This window comes from Pan troglodytes, chromosome 9 (genome assembly GCF_028858775.2).
Source record: "Pan troglodytes isolate AG18354 chromosome 9, NHGRI_mPanTro3-v2.0_pri, whole genome shotgun sequence".
Lineage (NCBI taxonomy): Eukaryota > Metazoa > Chordata > Mammalia > Primates > Hominidae > Pan > Pan troglodytes.
The window spans coordinates 23,301,712-23,319,833 of NC_072407.2; the positions used below are offsets into that span (position 1 = coordinate 23,301,712).

At 43.6% G+C, this 18,122-nt stretch overlaps 1 protein-coding gene and 1 pseudogene across 3 annotated transcripts in view; one reads left to right on the top strand and one right to left on the bottom strand.

The window, feature by feature from the left end:
• Positions 1-18,122, top strand: part of ZDHHC13 (zinc finger DHHC-type palmitoyltransferase 13) — a 195,299-nt gene that overhangs the window by 149,899 nt on the left and 27,278 nt on the right. For all 3 annotated transcript variants that reach the window (XM_063783900.1, XM_063783901.1, XM_063783906.1), the window contains exon 19: positions 13,806-13,994. In XM_063783900.1, the coding sequence (XP_063639970.1) occupies positions 13,806-13,994 (189 nt within the window). The remainder of the gene's footprint in view (positions 1-13,805; positions 13,995-18,122) is intronic.
• On the bottom strand, positions 6,789-7,881 carry LOC466466 (proliferating cell nuclear antigen-like; annotated as a pseudogene).

An 18,122-nucleotide genomic window follows, 5' to 3' on the forward strand; every position in this document is an offset into this window, starting at 1 on the left:
CTCTGATACTGAGTAGCAGAGCGCACGGTGGCTAACACATCCTCATGACATAATCCCTACCCTTTGGCAAGGTCAAACATTGCTTTGCTCTTTGATACCTGCAGACCAAATGCCATAATTACCTTTTTGTCTTGATAGTAACTGGTATTAGGTTTTGACTTCTTGCTTTTTCCTCAAAGTCAAGGCTATTTGGCTGTCACGGGGCTACCCATCCTGAGCCAGTAGAATCTGAAATGAACTTTCTTTCCTTATTTGCTATCACTGCAAGTGGCAGCTCTATGAGAATGGCCTTTCCAGCTTGTAACTGTCACCTCAGCCCTTCCCAGGGCCTTGGCTTGTCAGGGGAAGAAGGTTTATGTGTGGTATTGTATTAGGCCGCTCTTGTGTTGCTATAAATACCTGAGACTGGGTAGTTTATAAAAAGAGGTTTAATTGGCTCACTGTTCTGCAGGCTGCACATAGTGCCGACATTGCTAGGCTTCTGGGTAGGTCTCAGGGAGCTTTTACTCATGGCAGAACGTGAAGTGGAAGCAGGCACATCACATGGCGAAATCAGGAGCAAGAGAGAGAATAGGTGGGGGCGGTGGGGGGGAGGTTAGGTGCCACACACTATTAAATGACCATATCTCATGAGAACTCACTATCACAAAGACATCACCAAGCCATAAGGGATCCGCCCCCCAACCCAAACATCTCCCACCAGGCCCCACCTCCAGCACTGGGGATTACAATTCAACTTGAGATTTGAGTAGGAACAAATATCCAAACTATATCAGGTATCAATGGTCCTTTTCTTGCTGAGTTTTTCTCACTGGTTAGCAATGAAGAAGACAAAGTTAATGGCGTGTGTGTGTGTGTGTGTGTGTATGCACGTGCAGAAATGAATACACCCATTCACTGGTAAACAAATAAGAATCAGAATGCAGTGTCATTTATTTCGTGAACTTCTCATCTTTTGAGGTCCAGACCAGGGACCACCTCCTCTATGAATCATGAACTGATGCTTAGACTTTTTGTCCTTGTCCTGCTCCTGGTGTGGGCATTGACTATAACTGTTAACATCCCTATATAGTAATATATCTCTCTACAGGCTTGTTTTTTACTCAACTATGGACTCCTTGAGATCAGAGACTAAATCTTCAGTATCTTCATTTTCTGATTGTTTGGAAGAGAGCCTAGCACAATAGGAGTTTAATAAATGTTTGTTGAATGAATGAATGAAGAGTGGGTAGATGCCTCCTGTGTGTCTGGGTAAGCCATTGTGCCAGCTTATTCTCTTAGTGGTTACAGCCAAAGCTGAATGTCATCCATCAAATGGATTCTGACTTGCAAACACTAAAAAAGCACATTATGATGAATGTCACTTGCTCAGCCAAACCCCATTACAAAAGGCCAGTGGACCGCAAATGTAACAGCCTCTAAACCCAAACTGGGCAAACAACCCTCCTGCTTGGAACCTAAACTGAACCGAGTATCTGTCATCTATTGAAATTTCCAACTGAGCTAAAGTTGTTCCCTGCCTCCCTGAACCATCCCCTCCGATGCCTCCTGGCCAAATTTTACTTGGTAAACTAGTTGCAATGGGAATCAAACCTATATTTTATTCCAGAACAAAATAAGGAGTTTAAAAATATTTCCATTTCTGCATAAACCAATGCTTCATTTCATTGGCATTCTGCCCTCCTGTGAGTCTGGTTATCTTTTGGATCAAATAATGCATCATTTGACAAGTTATGATGGCCGTGGAAGTGGGCAGGACTACTCCCTTGTTTTCAGAGGACAGATCTAAAACCAACTGCCCTTGTCCCTGACACCAGGTTTGGTGTCACCAGGTGAGGGTGGTTAATTCCTCATCATCTCAAATGCCCCCATCCACAGGGAGCTTCACTGTTTCCAGGGCATGTTCAGAGCCACTCTTTCACTCAGTCCCAAAAATGGCCCTGTAAGCTGGGTGGCCCAGGATATCATCCCCATTTTAGAGATGAGGACATGGAGACCAAGAGAGGAGGTCACACACACACTTGCCCAAGTGCTAGAGACAAGAATCAAACTTTATTTTGGGGGATTCCAGCTCGATTTCTCTTACCTCAATGACTCAACCATGCCCTCTGAGCACCCAGCCTGCTGCTCAATGGCACATGTATGATTTGGTTCCCCAAACATCTTCCCCAAGTGAATGTGTGCTCCAACTTAAAGAAAACTGTTTAATGGAAGACCGTTTTGTCTTGTGCCAATTCCTCACTTTTCCTCCCTCCACTGCCAATGCAAGTAAAACCTTGGTTATTTAAAAGTCAGGTTTATTAAAGTGTAATTTACACAAAATAAAGTATAATTGGATGGGTTCTGAAAAAAGCATACACTCCTGGAATGATCACCAATCTAGATAAAATATTTTCATCACTCCAAAAAGTTCCATCGGGCCCCTTTGCAGCCCTCCTTCGCTACTCACAAGCACACTGAGGTAAATGAATACCAGCTACTTAATACAGTTAATTGTAATGTCTAGTAACTAGAACTCAGTCCAAGTAATACAAGAAAGAAACCAGTCATTTAATCTACCAAACACAAAATATACCTTGCAGCATTTACTGGGGATGTTTTAAGGTCTTTCTTTACAACTTCAGGGCCTTTTTGCTTTCTTGGTTGGGTCCAACATCCATGGAATTTAAGACATCTTAATCCTTTAAGGGAGTGAAGTCACAAAAAAGGGTATTTATATTAGAGAATTTTTTTTCACAACCATACTCCAAGGGCCCCATCACGCATCTACTGAAACTTCCAAAGCCCTTGTAAAAGATGCCCTAGGCTGAAAAGAAATGCTACCTCTATAATCTTATAAAGTCCACAAGACTTTGGGCACATTAGGCTTCTGAAGAGTGTTGATTTTTGCTAACTAAAATGACAAAATGATGAAATACATAGGATTTGTTTTACTCTCCCCTGTTCGTTACTTGAGCACAGTTAGAATAAGAGCAAAATAAGCTTGACAGATTCCCCCCAAATAACTGGTACCCTACTGTGTTTGAAGTATTTTTGACCTTCACCAGGGTGCTCTAGGCTAAAAAAGCATTTACATGAAATGGTAGCTTTAGCTGATAATTCAGTAGATACTTGCAACAGTCCTGGTCCAAACGAAAGCACTGAAATTCAGGTAACTTTATTTAAATTCAAAAACAATTCTTAAAATTGCATTTAGAGTCAAGACCTTTTTGTATTAAAAAAATCACAAGACGTATTTCTAAGTAAGGCAAAAGTTAGTTCTAGGTTAACAAGACCAGATTTGACTTTAGACTTTATTCTTTAAAAAATTATAGAGAATACAAAACCACGCAGCTACATGGAAACTGAACAACCCGCTCCTGAATGACTACTGGGTAAATAATGAAACGAAGGCAGAAATAAATAAGTTCTTTGGAACCAATGAGAACAAAGACACAACGTACCAGAATCTCTGGGACACAGCTAAAGCAGTGTTAAAAGTGAAATTTATAGCATTAAATGCCCTTGTCAGAAAACAGGAAAGATCCAAAATCGATATCCCAACATCACAATTAAAAGAACTAGAGAAGCGGGAGCAAACAAATTCAAAAGCTAGCAGAAGACAAGAAATAACTAAGATCAGAGCAGAACTGAAGGAGACAGATACACGAAAAACCTTTCAAAAAAATCAGTGAATCCAAGAGCTGTTTTTCTGAAAAGATTAACAAATTGATAGACCACTAGCCAGACTAATAAAGAAGATGAGAGAGAAGAATCAAATAGACACAATAAAAATGATAAAGGGGTTATCACCACTGATCTCACAGAAATACAAACTACCATCAGAAAATACTATAAATACCTCTATGCAAATAAACTAGAAAACCTAGAAGAAACGGATAAATTCCTGGACACATATACCCTCCCAAGACTAAACCAGGAAGAAGTCAAATCCCTTAATAGACCAATAACAAGTTCTGAAATTCAGGCAGTAATTTATAGCCTACCAACCAAAAGAAGTCCAGGACCAGACGGATTCACAGCTGAATTCTACCAGAGGTACAAAGAGGAGCTGGTACCATTCCTTCTGAAACTATTCCAAACAGTAGAAAAAGAGGGACTCTTCCCTAACTCATTTTATGAAGCCAGCATCATCCTGATACCAAAACCTGGCAGAGACACAACAGAAAAAGACAATTTCAAGCCAATATTCCTGATGAACATTGATGTGAAAATCCTCAATAAAATACTGGCAAACTGAATCCAGCAGCACATCAAAAAGCTTATCCACCACGACCAAGTCAGCTTCATCCCTGGGATGCAAGGCTGGTTCAACATACACAAATCAATAAACGTAATCCATCACATAAACAGAACCAATGACAAAAACCACATGATTATCTCAATAGATGCAGAAAAGGCCTTTGATAAAATTCAACACTCCTTCATGCTGAAAACGCTTAATAAACTAGATATTGATGGAATATATCTCAAAATAATAAGAGCTATTTATGACAAACCCACAACCAATATCATACTGAATGGGCAAAAGCTGGGCGCATTCCCTTTGAAAACCAGCACAAGACAAGGATGCCCTCTCTCACCACTCCTACTCAACATAGTATTGGAAGTTCTGGCCAGGGCAATCAGGTAAGAGAAAGAAATAAAGCATATTCAGATAGGGAGAGAGGAAGTCAAATTGTCTCTGTTTGCAGATGACATTATTGTATATTTAGAAAACCCCATTGTCTCAGCTCAAAAACTCCTTAAGCTGATAAGCAACTTCAGCAAAGTCTCAGGATACAAAATCAATGTGCAAAAATCACAAGCATTCCTATACACCAATAATAGACAAACAGCCAAATTATGAGTGAACTCCCATTCACAATTGCTACACAGAGAATACCTAGGAATACAAGGTGTGTGAATGACCTCTTTTGGGAGAACTACAAACCACTGCCCAAGGGAATAAGAGAGGACACAAACAAATGGGAAAAAATTCCATGCTCATGGATAGGAAGCATCAATATTGTTAAAATGGCCATACTGCCCAAAGTAATTTATAGATTCAATGCTATTCCCATCAAGCTACCATTGCCTTTCTTCACAGAATTAGAAAAAACTACTTTAACTTTCATATGGAACCAAAAAAGAGCCCGCATAGCCAAGACAATCCTAAGCAAAAAGAACAAAGCTGGAGGCATCACACTACCTGACTTCAAACTATGCTACAAGGCTACAGTAGCCATAACAGCATGGTACTGGGACCAAAACCGATATATAGACCAATGGAACAGAACAGAGGCCTCAGAAACAACACCGCACATCTACCACCACTGATCTTTGACAAACCTGACAAAAACAAGCAATGGGGAAAGCCTTCCCTACTTAATAAATGGTGCTGGGAAAACTGGCTAGCCATGTGGAGAAAACAGAAACTGGACCCTTTCCTTACACCCTTATACAAAAATTAACTCAAGATGGATTAAAGACTTAAATGTAAAACCCAAAACCATAAAAACCCTAGAAGAAAACCTAGGCAATACCATGCAGGATATAGGCATGGGGAAAGACTTCATGACTAAAACACCAAAAGCAATTGCAACCAAAGCCAAAATTGACAAACAGGATCTAATTAAACTAAAGAGTTTCTGCACAGCAAAAGAAACTATTATCAGAGTGAACAGGCAACCTACAGAATGGAAGAAAATTTTTGCAATCTACTCATCTGACAAAGGGCTAATATCCAGAATCTACAAAGAACTCAAACAAATTTACAAGAAAAAACAACCCCATCAAAAAGTGGGTGAAGGATATGAACAGACAATTCTCAAAAGAAGACATTTATGTGGCCAAAAAACATATGAAAAAAAGCTCATCATCTCTGGTCATTAGAGAAATGCAAATCAAAACCACAATGAGATACCATCTCATGCCAGTTAAAATGGCAATCGTTAAAAAGTCAGGAAACAACAGATGCTGGAGAGGATGTGGAGAAATAGGAATGCATTTACACTGTTGGTGGGAGTGTACATTAGTTCATCCGGTGTGGAAGACAATGTGGCAATTCCTCAAGTATCTAGAACCAGAAATACCATTTGACCCAGCAGTCCCATTACTGGGTGTATAACCAAAGGATTATAAATCATTCTACTATAAAGACACACGCACACATATGTTTATTGCAGCACTGTTCACAATAGCAAAGACAGAACCAACCCAAATGCCCATCAGTGATAGACTGGATAAAGAAAATGTGGCACATATACACCATGAAATACTATGCAGCCATAAAAAAGGATGAGTTCTTGTCCTTTGCAGGGACATGGATGAAGCTGGAAACCTTTATCCTAAGCAAACTAACACAGGAACAGAAAAGCAAACACCACATGTTCTCACTCATAAGTGGGAGTTGAACAATGAGAACACATGGACACAGGGAGGGGAACATCACACACTGGGGCCTGTTGGGGGGTTGGGGGAAGCAGAGGAAAAACATTAGGACAAATACCTAATGCTTGTGTGGTTTAAAATCTAGATGATGGGTTGATGGGTGCAGCAAACCACCATGGCTTATGTATACCTATGTAACAAACCTGCATGTTCTGCACAAGTATCCCAGAACTTAAAGTATAATAATAAAAAAGAAATTATAGAGAATAGAGAAAAATAGGTTATTTACAGAAAATTATACTTACATATGTACTCAGAAGCATAAATTTGGTGACAGAAAAGACTTTATTATATACTGGCATCCCAGAAGCAGTTCTGAAAGAGCTTAGTTTTATTTTCTTGAATTTTAAGAATGCCTAAGATCCTTCTTCATTTTCAATATTGGGAGGCAGGTAATATTTACTTTAAATGTCCCATATGGCCTGGGCATGGTGGCTTATGCCTGTAATCCGAACACTTTGGGAGGTCAAGGAGGATGGATCACCTGAGGTCAGGAGTTCAAGACCAGCCTGACCAACATGGTGAAACCCTGTCTTTACTAAAAATACAAAATTAGTCAGGCATGGTGGCACATGCCTGTAGTCCCAGCTCCTCAGGAGGCTGAGGCAGGAAAATCGCTTGAACCTGGGAGGCAGAGGTTGCAGTGAGCCAAGATCGCGCCAAAGCACGCCAGCCTGGGGACAGAGCGAGACTGTTTCAAAAAAAAAAAAAAAAAAAGTCCCATATTAGCAATGTTATACTCTACAAGTGGTACGTCTGCAGACATACCGAGTGTCACTGTAGAAGAGCGTGGAGTGGCTTTTGTGAAGAAGTTCAGGTACATCAGTGCAAAAGTTAGCTGAACTAGTTCATTCATCTCTATGGCAACAGCTTCCTTCTCTTTATCAACATTACTTATTTGTGACAATTTAATGTTTCCATTTGCAAGTTCTCCAGTTGCAGAAAATTTCACTCCATCTTTTGCACAGGAAATTACAACAACATCTCCAATATGATTGAGATCTCAGCATATGCATGCAAATTCACCAGCAGGCATCTTTACTACACAGCTGTACTCTTGTTTTGGAATTCCAAGTTGTTCAATATCCAAATCCATTAGCTTCATTTTATAATCCAAAACTTTCTCCTGATTTAGTGCTTCAAATACTAGTGCTAAGTTGTCTGCATTATCTTCAGCTCCTAACGTCATGACATCTTCATTGCCAGCACAGTTTAGTATTTTGAACATACTGGATAGGTTCATGCCTATGGCCAGGTTGTAGTCGCAGCAGCACGTGTTGAAGCCCTTGGAGCAGTGGGTGAGCTGCCACGAGGAGATGCAGAACGAGTCTATGCTGTGCACATTCAGCTGCTTGAGCTGATGTCCCGGCAGGCCTCACTGATGAGGTCCTCGAGGGCCTCCAACACATTCTTCAGGATGGAGCCCTGGACCAGGTGTACCTCGAACATGGTGGAGTCACAATGACATGGCTACAGGAAGGTGCAAAGGAAGAAGGTCTAGGCAGTTTTGGCTTTATGAAGCTCAGAGCAAGTGGGCAAACGCCGTGGGAAGAGGCTGAGACCTCAAAAGATGATGACAAGTCCACTATGCCTGCAACTGTTTAATCAAGACTTGTTTTTTTAATGAAGAGCTGGTGCGGGTTCAGGAGCACGAGTGGTGGAATTCACAGATTGCTATCCTCAGAATACCTTACTGGCAGAAACCCAGGAGCCATGCTGGGATCCACACCCACTCCACCTCCTGCCCTTGCAGTTTCTGCTGGCATCACTGGAGACAGTGGAGACTTGTCCGTTACTCTGGCGGGGATTGGACATGCCTCCAGTGGGCTGTCGCTCCAGAAAGCAGAGAGCAAAGGAAGCCTCTGGCTAGGCTGTCACCAGCCCCTGAGTGGATGCATCATGCCCAGGGATTGGCAGTGAGTCATTGAAGCCCCAGGCTGGTGGTAGCCAAGTTCCTTGAAGCCTTTACCTTGCGTATTGCTGAGTGGCACTATTGTAGGCAGGAGAGGAGGGCCACAGAGGCATAAAGGCTGTCTGCCCCCGAGCTTCTTCCTGGGAGGACTGCAGGTACCTAAAGTGTCAGAAAAGCCATTAGTGCTTCCTCCCCAGGTGTCCGCAAGTGTCCCCAGTCATCTGAGAGATGATCTTAGGAGTCACTTGGAGGACTATTGGGTTTTAAATGTAATAGTCATGCATTTTAATGTCTCTTCTATTTATGGCAAGTCATATAGGTTTTCAATCAGTGGTCATAATGTTTTTTTTAAAATAATGTTAAAAAAGTGAATCTGTTTAAAGAAAATTGTTAAGGGAAGCAGCATAGCATAGTAGTTAAGAGAATGAACTCTGAAGACGGATGCATGGTCAGACTCCCAGCACCACACTTACCAGTTATGGGACAGTGGGTAAGTACTTCACTGTGCTGCAGTTTCCTTATCTTTAAGGAATGACAGTAGTACCCACTTCCTGAGTTAGTTCATGTAAGCACTTACAACATGTCCCAGCTCACACTAAGCATCACATAGGTAACTGTTAAATAAAATGCAGTGAATCAAGGTGGTAGGGGAGTATAGGGCAAACATAATGAGGATGGGTCTAGGACAAGAGAAGTTTGTAGGAATGTTTGTCTTCTGCAATTCTTGCTCTGACAGTTGGGGGCCCAGGGCCCAGGGAGCAGAAGGGCTGCATCCAAAGTCATAAACTGACATAGCATGGCAAGGCAGAATGAAATCCCTGCTCACTTGACTCACTATCAACTACAGGGCTGCAGAGGTGGCCCCTTCTATGGAGAAAGCAATTTGTCCCATGGGCCACTCAAAATGGCAAACATAGTCTCCAACAGAGGTGACGCAGACATTACCTCAGAGGCAGCCTTGCTATCGCTGACCCCTCAGATGGATGCAGTTTCCCATAGCTCCTACTTGCTGATGAGATGGCCATGGCCATAAAGCAGTCTTCCAGAGTCTGTCCCAGGTAGATCTCAGGCCTCCATACGCCAGGGCCAGGCAATAGAGGTCATGGCCGGAGCCTCAGGACCTACCACAGAGCTGGCCCAGGGAAGCCTCTGAAGGAATGTTTGAAGACTCACCAAATGAATGAATGAATGAATGAATAAACATCCCCATTACATGGATCAGCTGATCAGCTAAGCAGAGGATACGCATGTGCCCAAGGGCCCTTTAGGTGCAGTGTGTGTTGTTCTTTCTGTGGGTGAGGCTGTTGAGGTATGTGTCTACAGAAGGTGCTAGCATAGTGCTGGGTGTGTCATACACGAGGCCACGCCCTACACTTGTGCAAGTTTTCTGTGACCTCTGGGATCTGAAAGATCAGTATTTCCTAGAGTTGAGCAACAGTGAGGTTAGGGGAGTTTGAAGGAGGGAATGGAGGTGTGACATTTCTGGGGCCCGGGACCCAGGGAAGTAAGAAAGATGGTGTTTATGAAGGCACTTAGCTGCAAGGGTGAGGTCCTATAGGCAGGTTTAGGGCTTAATGACTATAATCACTTTGGCATGAGCAGCTGACATGGGCATCTCGCTATACAGTTTACCTAAAGCACTGCCACTCCAGTTTCATCACTGGCTCCTCAGCACTGCATGAGAGCAGAGCAGTTATTGCAGTTTCTATTTAAAAACAAAGCCTGCTAAATGGCAAAGCTGGATAGAATCAGCTCCTCTGAGCCCATGTCCAGTATGATCTCAAGCCAGGTTGCGTTCTGATTGTGTATATCCCAGTAACCAATCCTGGCCATGACATGGTGCTTAGCACATGATTCTCATCCCCTACCTCCAGGATTGTTTGCTGATGAGTCAGTGACCAAATGAATAGTGCAAAGGAGAGACAAGAGACCTGGGGTGAGGGCAAAGGGTGTCAGGTCGGGGCTGAAGAGCGCAGGAGGAAGAAAGGGCTGGAACGAATTCTCTGAAGATGAGCTGCTTCTTTCATGACTATGTGGGCCAGGCCAGGTTTCGGCTCAAGCCTCTCCTTGCTTTTAAGTTATCAGAAAATTTGTCATTGGTTCCCTAAATATTGAACGTGTTGGATCCAGAGTTCTCACCATGGGCCACAAGGTGCCATTGAGCTGGCTGCCCACTGTCTTCTCTCTTCCACTCTGTAGCCCCTGGAATGTCACTTCATTGGCCGCCTTTTGCCACTTCTAAAACATTCCAGCATACTTAGGCCTCAGGGCTTTTGCACTTGCTGTTCTCTCTGCCTGATATGCCTTTCCCCCACTGTCTACCTCAAATGTACCTCCTCAGAGAGGCCCTCTCTGCCACCTTGCCCCCTTGGCCTACCTTGTTTTTCTCCATAACACTGATCACTCCTTGGCATTTTATTGTATATGCATTTCTGTCTATCTACTGGAAATGAAGCATCACAAGGCCAGAGATCTTTGCCTGCTTTGTTCATTGCTGTATGCCCAGTGCCTAGCACAATGACTCGCATATATTAGGTACATTAGGCATATTAGATTCAAATTAAACGTATTTGAATGAGTTAATGTGGTTTGAAACTTTTACCTCTCTGAAGCTTCTAGGTGTGCTACTTTCACAGGAAGAGCAATCCTGGCCTAGGATGCTACTGCCTACAAAGTGGCAGAGCTTCTACTTTATTAGATTCACTATATCCTTAGAAAAGAGGAGGCATGTTGGATAAGATGCAGCCCCAGCCCCCCAGCCTCTGCCAAAACCAACGTGTCCCAGTCTGAAGCAGATTCTAGTTGAGATGGATGGTGGACTGGTAGACCAGCATCCCTCTGGCCAGAACAGACATGGATGGCAGGACTGGGAAAGGTCAGGACTGAGAATGGCTGAGATCAGGACATCAGGGGTCAAAGATCAAGACAGGGGTCTGGGGCTGGGGCTAGGGCTGGGAAGAGCCAATGGGTCCTTGGTGGGCATTTAGGGGAGCTGGGTAGTTGATATAGTTTGGCTGTGTCCCTACCCAAATTTCATCTTGAATTGTAGCTCCCATAATCCCCATGTGTCATGGGAGGGACCCAGTGGGAGATAATTGAATCATGGAGGCAGTTTCACCCATACTGTTCTCGTGGTAGTGAATAAGTCTCACAAAATCTGATGATTTTATAAGCGGAAACCCCTTTCACCTGGCTCTCATTCTCTCTTGCCTGCTGCCATGTATGGTGTGCCTTTTGCCTTCTGCCAGGATTGTGAGGCCTCCCCAGCCACGTGGAACTGTGAGTCCATTAAACTTCTTTTTCTTTAAAAATTACCCATCTCAGGTATGTTTTTATCAGCAGCATGAAAACGGACTAATAGAGTAGCCAACGTTTCTGAAATGATAATATGGGCCCAGTTCAGGTGGCTTCTTGTAAGCTATTGATACTTAGGACTTCTCTGCTGGTCCTACCTGGGCATGAAAGGTCCATTTCTTGACAGGATAAACAGCAACAATATTGTAATATGTAAAGATCCTACATATCTGTTATCTCATAACAACCATGTGTAGTATGTTTATTCATTTAGGTAACAAATATGTGTTGATCCCGTGTAAGAACCAGGCACTGTAGACGTTGCCTCAGTCACTGTCTTAGTCCATTTGTGTTGCTATGGACTCAGGTATACCTGAGCCTGGATGATTTATAAAGAAAAGAGGTTCATTTGGCTGACAGTTCTGCAGGCTGTACAAGAAGCATGGAGCTGGCATCTGTTGATGGCTTCTGGTGAAGGTCTCAGGCTGTCTCCACTCACTGCAGAAGGGGAAGGGGAATTGGTGTGTGCAGAGGTCATGTGGTGAGACAGGAAGCAAGGGAGATGAGGGAGGTGCCAGGCTTTTTATAACGATCAGTTCTCCTGGGAGCTAACAGAGAACTCATTACCTCAAGGGGGCACCAAGCCATTCACGAGGGATCCATCCCCATGACCCAACACCTCCCATTAGGCCCCACCTCCAACACTGGAGATCAAATTTCAACATGAGGTTTGGGGGACAAACATCCAAACTATAGCAGTCACATATAGGAAATCTCTACATTTATAGGGGTAACTAACACTCCTGCAACAAAATAGATGATGGTTTACTAAAATACATCAGCTGCTTTATCATCAGTGCTAAGAATAGTGGTTATTACACGGTAGATGCTCAATTAATATTTTTGAATTGCTGGATTAATATGTAGGTTAATGACTTCACTCATTTACTGAACAAGGAAGTAGCCCAGAAAAATCAGATTTGGAAATCTGGCTCAGGGTGGTTTTACTCTTGAGACCAAATGGTTCTCTCTGATTCTAAGGACTTTGAAGCTTTACAGACTTGGTATTAATACATTTCTAAACTAAAAATGCCAAAAAATATTGCGGGGAAGTGGTTAAAAGCTGCCAGCTTTTCATTTTTCCAAGTAAGGAGATGGAGAAAGATATTACCGACGATTGTTATTTCGTAAAAGGGCATTTAAACACTTCAGTTGTGTGAAGGGTGATCCTAGAATTTTAAATCATTGGATACATATTGGTTCTATGAAAAAGTTACTACATTGTTCTAATTTTTTTCCCATTTCACTGAGGATTGGGGTAAACTTCACTGATTCACAGTGAAGAGACAGGTCCGGGCTCAGATGGGCATTTGGGAGCCTCTGGCCTGGAGGAACCAGTCACTCAAGTTCTTTCCTCTCTCTTTGTCTCTCTTTTTAGTCCTCTTCCCTTTCTTCTTCCTTTCTCACCTCTTACACACAGACACACTTAGACACACTGAGGCACATTTCAAAGCTCCAAAGAGAAGCAGACCATGTATCAGAGTTAGACCTCTGGTGGGGAAGAAAGACAACCTCTCCTGTTCTGAGCACTGCTTTCCCAACTCTAAAAAGAAAACGAGAAGGGGGTGGGGGTGAAGGGGAGGAGAATCTTCCCTACCTTCCCATCAGCCTTCTTTATTATATCTGTTCAAAGTGAAAAAAAAATGGTTTTAAACTCTCAGTGTTAGTTTATGACCCCTATTAATCACATGCAATAACCCTCCCAATTATTAAATTATGGAGACATGTGTTTCCTCAGCCAAACAGACTAATTATTTACTGAAATGAATTAACATATAGAAAAGCCTCAGTTCTATGGAGGCTGAAACTTTGCATAATGAGTTTATCAGCCTTAAAAGCAGCCCAGACGAGCTTTTTTTTTTTTTTGGTGAAATAAACACACTGATTATAGTGAAGCTTATCCGTGCTGGCATCTTGCCATTTGCTATTTCTTTAATAAACACCGGTTGAGTTGTGTATCTGTTTTCACTTTCATTTATCAAGGCTCCCCTTTGCAATTAACAGCTGTGGTAGAGGTGGGGTGGGGGTGGGAAAGACATGTTCTTACCAGCCTCCCCCTCCAGGTCCCCAAAGTTGCTCATTTGGGGCTCTCTTTGTATTTTAATAGGCTTGCCAATCAGCTGACTGCAGCAGCAGCAGCAGCAGTGATGCACAGATCTGATCTGCGTTGGCAATATACTTGTAATTCGGACATGCATCTCCAGGACACCAGCCTTAGCAGGAAGGGGAGCCAATCAACGGGAAACAATTATGCAAATTTAAAATGTAAACTCTCTGGAGCCCCTGCCACAACCTGGTAAGAGGATAAAGGTCTGCTTTCCATTCCTTTCTCTAGTGACAGCAAGCTCTCTTCCCACATATCTTCCAGGGAGATTCCTAAGTCATTTAAGCATCTGCAAAATGGCCCCATGGACACGTGGTTTGGAATGAGGATTTATGGGTAATTATATCTAAAAAACTCTTATTTTTCATGGTACTCATGAAGCCACTCAGTCTCCTACATTTTTTTAATCTAGTGATTTAGGGACTGTGTCAAATGTTCACCAAAGGACATTCAGATCATTCATTCATTCAACAAGCATTTAGTAATGTATATTGCAAAATTGCTGACAGTAGATTTTAAATGTTCACACTCCTCCCAGAATGATAAGTATGTGAGGTGATGGACATGTTAATTAGTTTGATTTAATCATACCATATTGTGTACATATATCAAAACATCAGATTGTATCCCATATATATATACAATTACTTGTCAATTAAAAATAAAATTTGAAAAAAAATACAGGCATGTATTCAAGGGTGCAATACTGGGAGCTCCTGGAGCTTATAGTTTGGTTACTTTGTTTATTCCTTAAAAAATAGATATCAAACATCTACCAGGAGTGAGGTACCGGGGTAGTGTGGAGAACAAGACAGATGAGGTTCCTGCTGTCATGGAGCTTGCCCTTGGGGATGGGTGGGTGCAGGAGCATGGCATGAGGCTGCTGATGTGGTTCTCAATAAGAACCATGACTCCTGGCAGTCACAGCCTAGCTCTTGAATGTGGTGTGGACCTAGAGACTTGCTTCTGAGAAACAGAATATGGCAAAAGTGATGGGATGTCACTTCTGATTGGGCTACAAAAGACTGCCTTTTATCTCAACAGCGTTCTCTGTCTCTTGCCCTCTCACTTGCTCTGATGAAGCTTGCTGCCCTGTTGTGAGATGCTCTATGGAGAGGCCTACGTGGCAAGGAACTGAGGGTGGCCTCTGACCAATAGCTCATGAGAAACTGAGGCCTCACTCCAGTGTCCACAGGGGTGAGCTAGGAAGCAGATCTTTCTAGTGGAGGCTTGAGGGCACTTGTAGCCCCAGCCAAAACCTTGATTGCAGCCTGTGAGACTCAAAGCCATAGGCTCTAGCTAGCCACTCCTGGATTCCTGGCCCACAGAAACTGTGAGATAGTAAATGTTTTTAATGTTAAGTTATTAAGTTTTGGGGCAATTTCTGGCTTAGTCAGTTCCGAGTGCTAAAACAAAATACAATTGACTAGGTGGCTTAAGAACAAACATTTATCTCACATGGTTCTGGAGGCTGGGAACTCTGAGATTAGGGTGCTGGCAGAACCAGTGTCTGGTGAGGGCCCTGTTCCTGGCTTATAGATAGCCACCTTCTTACTGTGTCCTCACATGAGTAAAAGACACAGAGCTTTAGTGTCTTCTTTTTTTTTTTTTTTTTTTTTAAGATGGAGTCTCGCTCCATCGCCCAGGCTAGAGTGCAGTGTGATGATCTCATCTCACTGTAGCCTCCACCTCCTGGGTTCAAGCAATCCTCCTACCTCAGCCTCCCAAGTAGCTGGGATTAACTGATGTGTGCCACCACACCCGGCTAATTTTTTTGTATTTTTAGTAGAGATGGGGTTTGACCATGTTGGCCAGGTTGGGTCTCTAACTCCTGACCTTATGTGATCCTCCTGCTTTGGCCTCCCAAAGTGCTGGGATGACAGGCATGAGCCGCTGCGCCCGGCCATCTTTCTCTTATAAGGATGTTAATCCCATCATGGGGGCTCTTCCCCTATGACCTCATCTAAATTGAATCACTCCCAAGAGCCCCACCTCCTATTGGGAATTAGGGCTTCAATATATGAATTTTGGGAAGACACAAATAAATAAGCAGCCCATAACAATTTGTTTTGTAGTAATAGATAATAATATGGTGGCTGGAGGTGGGGAGTGAGATTATAAATTAATGGGTAAAAAGGAAGATATGAGCTGGTGAAAAGGCAGTGCTGAACATGAATGAAGGGTGATAGACATACTGAAGAGTGACAGGGTGGCTGCTGAGAATTTGAGTCTCAGGGCAGGACAGACCCTAAAGGTCCTTTGTCCAATACCCTAGATGAAGCCAGTGTGCTCTGCACATCCCTTCCAATGGGCATCCAGCCTTGGGTCAAATACCCCAAGTGAGGGGGAAATTCACATCTTTGTTACTCTGTCCCATCTTTGGATGTAAAAAATACTTGCTGTTGGGCTGGAATTTGCATCCCTATGGTTTTGTCTTCCTGGTCCTGGTCTTTCTCTTTGAGGCCATTCCTCCTGTCTGGTCTTTTGAGCTCCTATACCCTAAACAGTTGTCCAGCCTTTCTCGGTTGGCCCTCTAATTCCCTGACCCAGCTCTCCTTTCTTTCCCAGACTGGCTTTGATCTTTTGATACTGCTTTTGGCCTTTCTGACTTGACTGCCTTTCACACTTCCCTTCCTCTACCCACTGGGTCTCTTCCCACAGTCTCTGCTTGTTCCTGTGGTCTTGGGGTCCCTGTAGCTTTAGTTAGGGATTCTGCAACTTTGGTCAAAGGCCCCTCACAGCATCATGCCAGTCCCCTCCCTCACATGGCAAGCCCTTCTTTTCACAGAAAATGGTCACCACGTGCCAGTTGAACATTTTCCTCTCCTGCTAAACATGCCCACCTCTTTGGCACTTCACCTCCTCCTCCTCCCCAGTGACTTCCTTCCTCCCCTCCCTTCTCTGCCAGCCTCAATTATCACTTCTGCAGAGGACTTCCTGGGGGGTGGCCCTCTCTAGTCAGCTACCTGCTAGACATTGTCCTGTGAGATCCTTAAAGCCCCTGGAGCTCAGTGTGCCTTCCTTCCTGTCCTCTGACAAATATCCGCTGATGCTGACACTGGGCCTGTGCCCCTTCTAATAATCATCCCCTTTCGTCCCCTGCCTGATGGGCCAGAGCCTCCTGTGTCTCCTGGTATCCTACACTCTAAACTCAGGGACACCCTAGTCTTTTTCTCTTTCCTCCACCATCCATGACTAAATCTGTCATCTGGTTTGCCTTTTTTTTTTTTTTTTTCCTTCTCAGGGCCTCTTTCATCTTCCCCTTCCTTCTGCCACCCCTGAGGACCAGGTCTTTATCAGTTCACCCCAAACTATAATAATCCCCATCCCCCAAATAATTTATTACAGGAGACAGTGCTGGAAACTGGAAGTATAGAGACAGGCAAAGCAGATCTGGCATCTCTCCTCGTGGAGCTTGCAGTGAGCTTGTTCATGCATGTGTGCATTCACATATTCATTCATTCATTCATTCATTCATTCATTCAAACAGTTATTAAACACCTTCCATGTTACTTCGTCTAGTTGTCTCAGATTCCTGATAGTTGGAGGTAACTTTCTAACTTAGCTGTAATGAGGGGGGCAGTTTCCAGTAAATAGCTTGACAATTGCTTTGATAATTAGCAGCAGTAACTGAGAAGGACTGCCTGGAATGTCAGGGATACTTTCTTTCTCCACCCCATAAAAACGATGAATCTGAGAATTTCTGGGCTGCTGGTCTTATCTACAGGTCTGGCTGATTACAAGATGCCCTGCAGTGATGTCTCAGGAAAGGCCAGGACTGGGAAGGCCAACCCCCAGAGCCTGCCTCTACATTCTTGAGACATTGTGGTAGTTCTCCCATCCTAGCCCATCTTCTTCCCATCACCTGCAGCAGATCCACTTCAAGCACGTGCGTCATCCTAGGTAACCTGGCTGTTGGAGATGAGGGTCCTGGCTGCCAAGAAAGGAACTAAGACAAGCAGGCAGTGCCAGAGGGACAGTGTCCAGACAGCTTCTTGCAGGCTCTCAGGGAAGTAGTTCAGGCCACAGGTGGGAGGAGGCAGTGAGGAATGATGTGGTACAACTGCAGGCTGTAAGGTAAGTGTGTGCATGCTAAGTAGGCTGAGTTAGCGAGTGTGATACCAGGGTTAAGAAGATGCAGATTTGGGCCGGGCGCAGGGGCTCACACCTGTAATCCCAGCACTTTGGGAGGCCGAGATGGGCAGATCACCTGAGGTCAGGAGTTCGAGACCAGCCTAGCCAACATGGTGAAACCCCGTCTGTACTAAAAATACAAAAATTAGCTGGGCATGGTGGCGCACACCTGTAGTCCCAGTTACT